At 39.8% G+C, this 13990-nt stretch overlaps 1 protein-coding gene across 3 annotated transcripts in view; it reads right to left on the minus strand.

The window, feature by feature from the left end:
* Positions 1–13990, minus strand: part of LOC124787601 (multiple inositol polyphosphate phosphatase 1) — a 218652-nt gene that overhangs the window by 125248 nt on the left and 79414 nt on the right. Inside the window, exon 1 of one of the 3 annotated variants that reach the window (XM_047254355.1) lies at positions 2773–2912. The exons of the other annotated variants lie outside the window; for them this stretch is intronic. Within the exon in view, the coding sequence (XP_047110311.1) occupies positions 2773–2818 (46 nt within the window). The 5' untranslated portion in view covers positions 2819–2912. Of the gene's footprint in view, positions 1–2772; positions 2913–13990 lie in introns of those variants that run through there. 3 annotated transcript variants of the gene reach the window in all.

The raw sequence follows: 13990 nt of genomic DNA on the forward strand, positions 1-13990 counted from the left end.
CTGGTTTTGACGATAAGCAAGTACCACTTCTTTCAATTTGATTAATTACAATCAGATTAATTTTTGAACTTTTATAACACAAATTCTGATCTAAACCTAGTCCTTTATTCCAGGGTGCAAACTGCAGAACTTGCCAGTCTCAAAAAAAGTCAAGTACTTCATCAGAAAGTCTCTGTCTCATTAGCACATCTTCAACTTTTTAGCTATGTAGTTGCCCACTCAGAGATACAAAATTCTGCTGGAGGAAAGCTTCATGAGAATTAAAACTGCTTTTAATCCTTTTACATGTTTTCATCTAATCATTATCGGATGATACTGTAACAGAAACCAATTCATTGCAGAATTCAGACTGACAGTTTAAACATAATTTTTGTTCAAATTACCCATGCTTGATGACTTTTTAGCTAATTTAAAAGAATTTCATGAACCCATTCCCTTTTTTCTGATAGTGATGCTCTTCCCTGAGAATGGGTTACAGTACGGTCTTTTCAGAGATTCAAATTCTGTCAGCAAATGGCTTTATATTGAACACATGTTATACAAAGCATGTTCAGGAAGTAAGTGTACTGTAACCATAAAGGGCTGTGGTTTTCTGTTTTTTGAGGTGTGGCAACATTGAGTGGCAGGCAGGTATCCTCTGACCAGAGCAAGCAACATAGAAACACAGTAATACATAAACCCACATATTATTGTCCAGTTGCATGAAAAACGTAGTCAGTAAGAAATCCTACCTGTGAAGGAATAACACCTACCAAAATTTTTTCGTGACTCAAAAAAGGTTATGGCAAAGGTGTTATGAACAGAGTGAGCACGTTTAACCCTTTTAGTGCCAAATACCATCTGATCAGGATCCAGATTTTCGGCGAAAAATGCCAGTAACGATCTGATCGTGATGCCTTTCTCATTCGCTAGGAAATACTAACAACTTTGCCTTCAAGCGCGGAAAAAATGAATGAGAAAGGCATCACGATCAGATTGTTACTGGCATTTTTCGCCGAAAATCTGGATCACGATCAGATCGTATTTGGCACTAAAAGGGTTAAGTGGAGCAAGGAGTTTAGTACAGGCAGAATAAATGTCCATGACACACAGAGGAGGGGAAGAGATTCTATTTTGACCGATGAGATGGTGGAAAAAAAAATCAAGGAACTAATGCACAAAGACATCCATTTGACAGTGGATGAAACTTCTGCAATGTTTCCACAACTCTACGGAACTCTCTTATAAGAGACACTCAAAGAAATGACTAAATACCAGAAACTGTGCGCAAGCTGGGTCCCAAAACAGTTGACAGAGCAGCACAAGAAAAATCAGGTGAGAAGGTAAGGATTTTGTGAGCTCTATTGTGACTGGAGATGAAATGAGGGGGCTCACTACATGCCTGAGACAAAAAGACAGTCATCACAACAGCGTCACATCATCTCTTCCTCTGCCAAAAATTTCAAAACCACAATTTCAGACAAAAAATCATAGCCTCAGTGTTTTGAGACCAAGAATGCATCATTTTCTGCCTCAGAGGGAAACCATCAACCCACAACAATACTGTGAAACCCTAGAAAAACTCAAAGGAGCATTTCAAATGCTGAAAAAAGGAGTGGGCTTGCTGCACAACAATGTCCATCCTCACACTACCTTGCAAGGGAACTTTTGGCTGGAACAACTCAACAACAGATCTTTTTCTTTACGAGTGTCTCCAACCCACTGCAGGCTTTGTCTAGAATTAAAGGGAAGTAAATGGTGACTTGGTGCATCCAAATTATCAAAAGTATGCATTGGAAAATCTTTTTCACTTGCTGAATCCATCAGTTTTGCAAAGCATCAGGGTGAAAAGTCGCATCCAAATATAAATTTGATTAATTTTCCTGATATTTGTTAGCCTTTTCCATGTTTAATAAAGACTTTAAAAAATTGAAAAATCATAGAACAACAAGTTTCAGTTTTCATTCAAAACATACTGAATTTGTGCATGTATTTATTACTACTTTCCCACAAACTGAGTGATCTTATAATATGTTGCTACAGAATATTAATTTGCATGAGGAACTGTGCTGGGTAAATTTAAATAACATCAAGATTTAATATTTTGTAGATAAACAATGCTTGTTCAAATGATAGTTAATACAAGTATGGATCAAGTGTCCCTATGATATACGAGGGTTCAAAATTCCCTTATTTATGCAGAAAATTTTGTTTTGGTTAACTTCGTCTCAATCTATTACAAAAACTATGAAACCAAAATTAATGAAACTAGTAGGTTTTGTAAACAAAATACAAAACAAGGTCACAAAAGGAGAGGCACCTAACTCAACTATGTGAAGACATTGGGCTACTTAAACTTGGGAGAAACGTTACATAGCAAAATTCATAGAAGTCTCCAAGTAGCACTTGGAGCAGAAATGGTGAATCAAATGAAATAAAACTTACAGAATGTCACAATGCAATTTTTGAAATATCAAAACAATATTTTGTCCTTCTCCACTTAAGAGACTCCTACTAATGAAGCACTAAAATTTGTTGGCTGTTCATTTAGCACATCTGTACAAAAGTTCTGGATAGTAAAATGGGGAAAATCTCTGTAAATGGACCACCTGATATGAAATATATATATATATATATATATATATATATATATCTCTCTCTCTCTCTCTCTCTCTCTCTCTCTCTCTCTCTCTCTCTCTCTCTCTCTCCCTCTAAAGTAGTCCCATTAGGCGTGTAGATCATATTCTATGTAGTGGCAGGAGTTGTAAATCAAATCAGATATGATTTAATTACCATTATTTGATGGAGAAATACATCCATGGTAGAGACAGATAACCATTCATATTTGGCATAACTTGAAATATGGAAATATCTTCACTGTGTAACTCTTTATTAAAGGTTGTCTGTTTCAAAATTTGGTCATCAGACAGAAGCTGCAGTATAAAGTGTACAAAGGAATTAATGCTGACAAATATACACAGATTAATGTAAGTACGCATATTAATGATCCATATACAGAATTTTCAATTAATATCATACTTACATTTAAATCAGAATTTAGTAAAAGGCTCACAAAAGCGAGCACATAGACTGAATATAATACAGATTTCATCTCATATAGGCATATTTGACAGTGCCGTTTTCTATTCGAAGAGAACCAATGTCAAACTGACTGTGGTGACTAAACTATCCAAGAAATGAATGAATGCTGGTAGATGGTGCTAGAATTGACCATACAAATGAAATAAAAGAATAATTTTACACAGAATAGTGGAGATGCTGAGTCGCGATAGACACAACAAAAAGATTCCAAAATTATAGTTTTCGGCCATTAAGGCCTTTGTCAGCAGAAAACAATGTGAGCAGCGGCACCAGTGCATGATGGGAGTGGCAACTGGGTGGGGGTAAGGAGTAGGCTGGAGCAGGGAGGGGGAGGGATAGTATGGTGGGAGTGGAGGACAGTGAAGTGTTGCAGTTTAGACGGAGGGCGGGAGAGAAAGTGCAGAGGGAGGGGGGATAAGTAGTGGAAAGGAGAGAAATAAAAAGAAATTAAAAGACTTGGTGTGGCAGTGAAATGACGGCTGTGCAGTGCTGTAATGGGATAAGGGAGGGGGCTGGATGGGTGAGGACAGTGACTAACAAAGGTTGAGGGCAGGAGGGTTACGGGAACGTAGGATGTATTGCAGGGAAAGTTCCCACCTGCGCAATTCAGAAAAGCTGGTGTTGGTGGGAAGGATCCATATGGCACAGGCTGTGAAGCAGTCATTGAGATGAGGGATATCATGTTTGGCACCATGTTCAGCAACAGGGTGGTCCACTTGTTTTTTGGCCACAGTTTGTCGGTGGCCATTCATGCGGACAGAAAGCATGTTGGTTGTCATGCCTACATAGAATGCAGCACAGTGGTTGCAGCTTAGCTTGTAAGTCACATGACTGGTGTGGTGTCACCGCCAGACACCACCCTTGCTAGGTGGTAGCTTTAAATCGGCCGCGGTCCATTAGTACATGTCGGACCCGCGTGTCGCCACTTTCAGTGATAGCAGACCGAGCGCCACCACACGGCAGGTCTAGAGAGACGTAGTAGCACTCGCCCCAGTTGTACGGACGACGTAGCTAGTGATGCACACTGACGAAGCCTCGCTCATTTGCAGAGCAGATAGTTAGAATAGCCTTCAGCTAAGTCAATGGCTACGACCTAGCAAGGCACCATTAGTAACATTGCATGTGTCTCACTTATATCGTCAATAGCGATGTACCAAGGATGGATTAAAGTTAAGTATTCCAGAAGCTACGTACTTTTCTTTATAGCATTCATTACGTATCCTGTTACAGACCTATCTCTTGCCTGCGTGAGCTAAACGCGTGCCTTTCGGCTACTTCCATGACGTGGCTGTCTTGCTACGCCACAACAACTGGTTTCACAGGTAGCCCTGCCTTTGATGGGATAGGTGATGTTAGTGACCAGACTGGAGTAGGTGATGGTAGGAGGACGTATGGGACAGGTCTTGCATCTAGGTCTATTACAGGGGTATGAGCCATGAGGTAAGGGACTGGGAGCAAGGGTTATGGAAGGATGGGCAAGTATATAGTGTAGGTTCGGTGGACGGTGGAATACCATGGTAGGAGAGGTGGAAGGATAGTGGGAAGGACACTTCTCATTTCAGGGCACGGCGAGAGGTAATCGAAACCCTGGTGGAGAATGTAATTTAGTTGCTCCAGTCCCAGATGGTACTGAGTTATGAGGGGAATGCTCCTCTGTGGCCGGACTGTGGGACTTTGGGAGGGGGTGGGAAACTGGAAAGATAAGGCACAGGAGATTTGTTTTTGTACAAGGATGGGAGGATAATTACAGTCAGTGAAGGCTTCAGTGAGACCCACAGTATATTTTGAGAGGGACTGCTTGTCACTGCAGATGTGACGACCATGGGTGGCTAGGCTGTACGGAAGCGACTCCTTGGTATGGAATGGGTGGCAGCTGTAGAGGTGGAGGTATTGCTAGTGATTAGTAGGTTTGATATGGACGGAGGTACTGATGTAGCCATCTCTGAGGTGGGAGTCAACATGTGGGAAGGTGCTTGGGCTGGGTAGGACGAGGTGAAGCAAATGGGGAAGAAGTTGTTGAGGTTCTGGAGGAATGTCAATAAGGTGTCCACCTTCAATCCAGATAGCAAAGGTGTCATCAGTGAATCTGAACCAGGTGAGGGGTTTAGGATTCTGGGTTTTTAGAAAGGATTCCTCTAGATGGCCCATGAACAGGTTAGCATAGGATGGTGCTTCACAGCCTATGCCATATGGATCCTTCCCATCAACACCAGCTTTTCTGAATTGCGCAGGTGGGAACTTTAGCTGCAATACATCCTACATTCTGTAACCCTTCTGGCCTCAACCTTTGTTAGTCACTGTCCTCACCCATCCAGCCCCCTCCCTGATCCCATTCCAGCACTACACAACCGTCATTTCACTGCCACACTCAGTCTTTTAATTTCTCTCCTTTCCGCTACTTATCCCCTCCCCCCTCCACACCATCTCTCCTGCCCTCCGTCTAAACTGCAACACTTCACTGTCCTCCACTCCCACCATACTATCCCTCCCCTCCCCACTCCAGCCTCCTCCTTACCCCCACCCAGTTACCAAGCCCATCATGCACCGGTGCTGCTGCTAGCAGTGTGGTTTCAGTTCTCTGAGACTGCAGACGTGTGCGCAAGTTGCATTAGCGCGCGCGTGTGTGCGTGTGTGTATGTGTGTGTGTGTGTGTGTGTGTGTGTGTGTGTGTGTGTGTGTGTGTCTACAGCTGACAAAGGTCTTAATGGTCAAAAGCTGTAATTGTGTGAATCTATTTGTAGTGTGCCTACTGCGGCTCAGCAATCCGCTATTTGGTGAGTAGCAACTTTCCTTTTCTGGTATTGTTACATTCCGTCCTGGATTTTCCATTGTTTGAATTTTACACAGAAACCACACATATTGATGATTTACATGTCAGAACATTGTAGACAGCTTGACAATGATACATTTATGGTACTTATATAGAGAAGCAGCTCTTTCTGACACTAGAAAAAATTTACATAGCATGGAATGTGGCTTGTAAGTTAACATCGTGGCGCCAATTAACTGGTGAGGTACAATGTAAACACAAAACCAATATAGATTGCAAAACAAAATAAAATATAAGTTGTGAAAGAATGCATTTCTAACCACCACAAGCTAAAACATTACATTAATAGGACCAAATGTAGTCATATTACAATAGACAAATATATAAGAAATGCCTTTATGCCTGTCAACAACTTATAAAATAGAAGCTAGTATTACAATTAAAGGAACTTTTAAAATGTGTAATTATATAACACTCAATTGTAATAACAGTCTAGCTGTTGTAAGTTTACAATCATCACAATCTAGAATATTACTTGAGTGTGACAAACTGTAGTCATATTACAATAATCAGACATATGATTTTTTTTTTTTTTTTAAATGAAAAAGTGTAGTAGTATAATACTGGACCACACAAGAGCCTACCGTTGAAGTAGATGCACGAGGACAACACGCATCCATGCATGCATGATGGTGGATACAGAGTTAGGATCGTGTCTATGCATAATGCCGAAATAGTGGTCATACTATTTCGGAAATAAAGGTTTCTGTTCGTACATGTTGTTATATGTAATGTAATGAAATGTGAACGCATATAGCAGTATGGAAATGCAGACTTGTACATACGAAAAATAACCTTTTGGAGTTGGTAGTGAATGCCAGACATTCATAAGTTTAACCACAATGTAATGTACATATAATGTAACTACATTCATGATGAGAAATCAGATTTATTGTGCTCACAAAGTGAAACCCAAGGAATGTCAGCTTATGCTTGTTGTGATAAAATTGTAAAGTAAGTCAAATGAGTATTACGAAGTACTCATGATAGTGAAATGCAAAGTAGTATTAATGGAATATGCAGCATTTGTAATTAATGGAGCTGCACAGTGAGGCAAGTACATTAGAGTGACTGCAGCCAACAGTGGCTCCAACTCAAAATGGAGTTAATTGATAGAGGAAGCCTGGTGAGATAGCAACATCCCAAAAAAATGGGTATAATTCGCTGTTTAGCTCCATTAATTACAGTTACTGCGTATCACATCAGTACTTCGCATTTCGCCATTATGAGCACTTCATACTTCTCATGTGACTCATTTTACAATTTTATCACCACGTGTGTATGCTCCCATTCCATTAGTCTTACTTTGTGGGAACAATAAATTTAACTTTTCATCTTGAATACAGTTACATTATATGTTCATTACATTGCGGTTAACCTTGTGAATGTCTGGGGTTCACTACCAATTCCAAGAGGTTATTTTTGTTATGTATAATTCTGCATTTCCATACGGCTATACAGGGTGGTCCATTGATCGTGACCAGGCCAAATATCTCACGGAGTAAGCGTCAAACAAAGAAACTACAAAGAATGAAACTTGTCTAGCTTGAAGGGGGAAACCAGATGGCGCTGTGGTTGGCCCGCTAGATGGCACTGCCATAGGTCAAATGGATATCAACTGCGTTTTTTAAAATAGGAACCCACATTTTTTATTACATATTCGTGTAGTACGTAAAGAAATATGTATGTTTTAGTTGGACCACTTTTTTCGCTTTGTGATATATGGCGCTGTAATAGTCACAAACAAATGGCTCACAATTTTAGACGAACAGTTGGTAACAGGTAGGTTTTTTAAATTAAAATACAGAACGTAGTTACGTTGAACAGTTTATTTCGGTTGTTCCAATGTGATACATGTACCTTTGTGAACTTACCATTTCTCAGAAAACATGCTGTTACAGCATGGTTACCTGTAAACACCACATTAATGCAATAAATGCTCAAAATGAGGTCCATCAACCTCAATGCATTTGGCAATATGTGTAACGACATTCCTCTCAACAGCGAGTAGTTCGCCTTCCGTAATGTTCGCACGTGCATTGACAATGCGCTGAAGCATGTTGTCAGGCATTGTCAGTGGATCATGATGGCAAATATCCTTCAACTTTCCCCACAGAAAGAAATCCGGGGACGTCAGATCCAGTGAACGTGCGGGCCATGGTAAGGTGCTTTGACGACCAATCCACCTGTCATGAAATATGCTATTCAATACCGCTTCAACCGCACGCGAGCTATGTGCCGGACATCCATCATGTTGGAAGTACATCGCCATTCTGTCATGCAGTCAAACATCTTTTAGTAACATCGGTAGAACACTACGTAGGAAATCAGTATACATTGCACCGTATAGATTGCCATCGATAAAATGGGGGCCAATTCTCCTTCCGCCCATAATGCCGCATCATACATTAACCCGCCAAGGTCACTGATGTTCTACTTGTCGCAGCCATCGTAGATTTTCCGTTGCCCAATCCTGTATATTATGCCGGTTTACGTTACCGCTGTTGGTGAATGACGCTTCGTCGCTAAATAGAATGTGTGCAAAAAATCTGTCATCGTCCCACAATCTCTCTTGTGCCCAGTGGCAGAATTGTACACGATGTTCAAAGTCATCGCCAGGCAATTCCTGGTGCACAGAAATATGGTATGAGTGCAATCGATGTTGGTGTAGAATTCTCAACACCAACGTTTTTGAGATTCCTGATTCTCGTGCAATTTGTCTGCTACTGACGTGTGGATTAGCCGCGACAGCAGCTAAAACACCTACTTGGGCATCATCGTTTGTTGCAGGTCATGGTTGACATTTCACATGTGGCTGAACACTTCCTGTTTCCTTAAATAACGTAACTATCCAGCGAACGGTCCAGACATTTACATGATGTCGTCCAGGATACGAAGCAGTATACATAGCACACGTCCGTTGGGCATTTTAATCACAATAGCCATACATCAACACGATATCGACCTTTTCTGCAATTGGTAAACGGTCCACAGGTAATGTATCACTAAGCAAATACCGTCGGCACTGGCAGAATGTTACGTGACACCACGTACTTATACGTTTGTGACTATTACAGTGCCATTTATCACAAAGCGAAAAAAGAGGTCCAACTAAAACATTCATATTTCTTTACATACTACAAGAATATGTAATAAAAAATGGGCTTTTCTATTTAAAAAAACGCAGTTGATATCCGTTTGACCTATGGCAGCGCCATCTAGCGGGCCAACCATAGTGCCATCTGGTTTCCCCCTTCAAGCTAGACAAGTTTCGTTCCTTGTAGTTTTTTTCGTTTGATGCTTATTTCGTGAGATATTTGGCTCAGTCACTATCAATGGACCATCCTGTATACATTCATATTACATTACATTTAACAAGGTTCACAAATGGTATTCATTACTTATGAAATACCGTGACCAATACTTCAGCATTAAGTGTGCTAAGGCATCAGTTTTTGGCAAATAATAATCTTAACTCTGCATGCTCAACCACGATATGTATGGATTTGTTGCCTTGCTATACTGTTACCCACTACAAAGAACATTAATTGTAATATTGGTAATGATGTCCCTGCTTCTTGACAGATTGACAGAGCGTAGGGGAACGATATGGGAGACCCGCACTGCCATATTAGGCAAGGTCCTAATGGAGATGGTTTGCCATTGCCGTCCTCCATCCATAATGGGTATGGATGATGATGATGATGATGATGATGATGATGATGATGATGATGATGACGATGACGATGACGACGATGACGACGACGACGACACAACAATACCCAGTCATCTCGAGGCAGGTGAAAATACCTGACCCCACCGGGAATCGAACACAGGACCCCGTGTTTGGGAAGCGAGAACGCTACCGCGAGAACGCTACCGCGAGACCTCGAGCTGTGGACAATTGCAATATTAACTTCTGTTTCAGTCATAGTTGAAGCCACTCTATGTCAGCTATTATATGTTCGATTATTGTAATTTGACTACAATTAGTCATACTCAAATAACACTTTAGTTGATGATGATTACAAACTTTTAACAGCTAGACTGTTATTACGATTAAATTTTATAGCATTATGCTCTTAATTTTTGTTAATTCTTTCAATTATAACACTAGCTTCTATTTTATTTCAAGCTGTTGCCACTCACTAAGTCATACCTAAATGTTTCTGCTGTAGGTTATTTATTATATGTTTGAATACTGTGACATGACTAAATTTGTTCATACTCACTTAACATTTTATAATAATGAAAATAATCAATTACTGATAATATAATGTAAATGGATAGATTAAAAAAAATCTACTCACCAAGCAGCAGCAGGGAAACAAACACACAAAAGGATTTGATGTCTACAAGCTTTTGGAGACAGTGGCTCCTCCTTCTGGCAGATGAGTTGAAGGGGAAGGAAGAGGGGTGAAGGAAAAGGACTGGGGAGTTTTAGGGAGAGGGGTACAGTTCAGAAAAGTCACACAGAACTGCGGGTAAGGGGAGACTTACCGGACGGGATAGGAAGGAAAGACTGATTGTTGGGGACTGCACTGGACAAGATTTGAAAACCTGAGTTTTTAAAGGTGGAAGACAGGGTAGTATGCAAAACAAAGATTAATACTGAAACATTGTGCACGAGTTAATAAGAGTGAAAAGCTAAGTGCATTTTATGTAACAGAGGTGGGAGGGGGAACGGCACAAAATAGAGAAGTCAGAAAATGAAAGATTTAGAAAACTAACATGGAGTCAAGAAAGGAGTAGTTACAGTGAATAAATGCTGAGACAGATGGAACTAACGTAAATTAAGACCAGGTGGGTGGTGAGAACCAAGATGTTGTAGAGCTAGTTCCAACTGGAGCTGTGAGAAACTGATGTCTGGTGAGTAGATTCTTTATTCATCTAACATTTTAGCTTGTTATGGTTGGAAACTCCCTTTCTCAACTCACATTTTATTTTGTTTTGTGATCCATGTCGGTTTTATGTTTACATTGTGCTACACCATTAATGGTTGCAAATATGTCTTCTGTTTCGATTTTTGACTTAACAAGTATCATTGTTCACATTGTTACCTTGTGACGCACATTTCATATTATGTAAATTTTATCTAATGTCACTATGAGCTGCTTCTCTATATAAGTAGCATAAATGTATCTTTGCTCAGTTGATCACAATGTTCTGACATGTAGTTCATCACTATGTGTGGTTTCTTTTTACACTCTTTGATTTCGTTACAATAGCCAATGCCTTCATTTATTTTCTGGATAGCTTAACTGCTACAGTTAGTTTGGCAATTATTCTCTTCGAAAAGACAATGGGACTGCCAAATATGCTTATATGAGACCTGTATGTCATTCAGTATATGTGCTCACTTCTGTGAGCCTTTTACTTAATTTCAATTTAAATGTAAATGTGATATTCATTGAAAATTCCCTATATGGATAATAATATGCATACTTATGTTAGTATGTACCATATTTGTTACATTTAATTCCTATTGTACATGTTATCCCACAGCTTCTGTTTGATGAAATTTTGAATGTGCATTGCTTAATAAGTAACTGTGCTATCAAGATAATTCCATATTTCACAGTTGTGCCACATATGACTTAAGTTTGTGTTTGAAGTTGAATTTACTATCTATTAGGTTCTTCACGTCACTGACCAAACTCAGATGGTGTGACTACTGAGCAAAGAAGGGAAGACTGAAATGTCGAAGAAAATAAGAAGGAAATAAGAGGTCACCATGCATGTGATTTCTATATACTTTAACAATGGACCCAGGTATCCATCTGGTTTTCTCTTAACTAACATGTCTAGAAGAGGTACATTGTCTTGTTTCTCAAGTTCCACCAATAATTTTATATTAAGATACAAAAAGTTTAAATGTTCAAGGAACTCTTCAAGATGTTTTGCTCCATTTAATCATACAACAAGCATGCCATCCGTTTATCGACAGAAATACATTGGTTTGAACTTGGCAGATTCTAATGGCTTTGCTCCAGTGTTCCTTGCATAGCTCCACCATGACATGCCATCAGATTGTTCATAATATTTTTCATTGAAAGGGAAGTAAGTTGACGTCGGAAGTGTGTAAAATGTCCAGTGAAACAGTCACTGAATTTTTCCACAATTAGCAGTAAGAATTCAGTAAGTGGGATTCTTTCAAAGAGGGAGACTACGTTGAAACTGACCATCATATCTGTATGCTGGAGTCACAGTTGCCTGATGTGGTGTACAAAGTGAGCAAAGTTGTGAATGTGGCTTTCAGACTTCCCATCATATTCAATAAGAACGTGTTTCAGGTATTTTCCTAACTGGAATATAGGTCTGCCAGTATTACTATGGGTCTTAGGGGAATATCTTCCTTTGTATGCCTTAGGAAGGCCATTCAGTCATAGCCGTACAGCTGCTCTTGTTCTATGCTATTTAATGATGTTATGTAGCAAGCCTGAGTCATTTAGCGGAGTCATCTTGATATCATCCATATGATCAACATCTAGCTGTCTGTAGGTAACCTCACTCAAAATATCAAAAATCTTTTTATTGTAGTCTGCATGCTACATTAGGGCCACAGTGTTGCCCTTGTAAACTGACAGAGTTACATTTTTCTTGTCCTTCTGCAGATTTCTCAGTGCTACTCATCTTTGTTTGAGGTGTTAGAACTTAACATACAATTATTGTGCTCTACAGGTTTCGTAGCAAATCTCTTCTGCTGATTCTAGTGGGAACAAAGCTACAACATGCTAATGTAATTTGCTATTGGTAGCATTTTTGGAGTGGGTGCAAAATTTAGCCGATTAACAAGGCTCTTAACTGTATACCTGTCCAGATGTTTGTCAGTGAGATTAATTACTGTACAGCTCCCTGCAGCTTGCCTTGCCTTTTTTGTGCAAGTGATCAAATTTTGCTCTCTGACATGCAGGCATTTTCTACTGCATTGATTCTGCTTCTGACCATATTGTAACATGGTGGACGGGGGGGTGGGGGGGTGGGGGGGGTGGGGGAACAGGACAACAATCTCACACTCCCTTCTCAGTAACTGCCTCCTATTCACGCCTGATGCTTAGAATTGCAGTTTTGTTTCTACATAGATCGTAGGCAACCTTTCACGCCTACTATTTATCCATTGTAATTCCATAATTTGAAAGAATGTATTTCAGTCAGTATTTTGAAAGTCATTTCTAACCCTACAAATGCTATAAATGTCAGTTTTCTCCTTCTTTAATCTATTTTTAAATACTCTCACTTGTCAGCATCTCCATTGTTTGGTACTTGGATTATGATTATTACACTCTTCTTGAGGTGGTCTAGAATATCTCACCTATACTGTACACCTTACACCCACCTACCTACTAGAATAGTTAATGAGGGAAGTAGGGACCCTCTGTGGCATACAGTCACTGTAAAGAAACTTCTGAGAAATAGAGACTACTGCATAATACATGCAAAACAAACCATAGGCATATAGATTGAGAGATGCTAAACAAAACACATTTGGAGGTCAAGAGGGCGATGCATAAAGCCTTCAACAATTGCTGTTGCTGAATCACATCAAAAGATCTCCCACAAAATTCAAAGTAGTTCTGGGTATATGCAAAGGCTATCAGTGGCATTTTGGTCAAAATGTAACTACTTAACAACTGTTTAAAGAAATTCAACACAGTAGCATCAGCACCCACAGAGCTTTATTCACAGCATCCATTACAGTTATAGTCATATCACACACACATGCTGCAGATGGCACCTCAGTATAAAGTTATTTATGAGATGCTTACAAATGGTGTAACAATCTCTCATTTCTCAACATCCTCTCCATCCAGATCTTAACAGGGTGGATCAGTGGGACCAGTAGATAGATCTTCATGCTATCCAGCTGTCGAATAATAATGGATCTGATTTTGTCGTCTCTGTCACGCTGTACCTCCTTCATCACTATTCTTTTAAACAAATGTTATGGTTTGATTCCCTGAAGTAGAACAATTTCTCCAATTTTAGTTTTCTTCTTTTTAGCAATAGGAGGTTTTCATTTTTCCATCTACACAAAATGTCCTTGTTGATCTTTCGTCTCGGTCGGAACACCCTCTGACA

Source organism: Schistocerca piceifrons, chromosome 1, assembly GCF_021461385.2.
Source record: "Schistocerca piceifrons isolate TAMUIC-IGC-003096 chromosome 1, iqSchPice1.1, whole genome shotgun sequence".
Classification (NCBI taxonomy): domain Eukaryota; kingdom Metazoa; phylum Arthropoda; class Insecta; order Orthoptera; family Acrididae; genus Schistocerca; species Schistocerca piceifrons.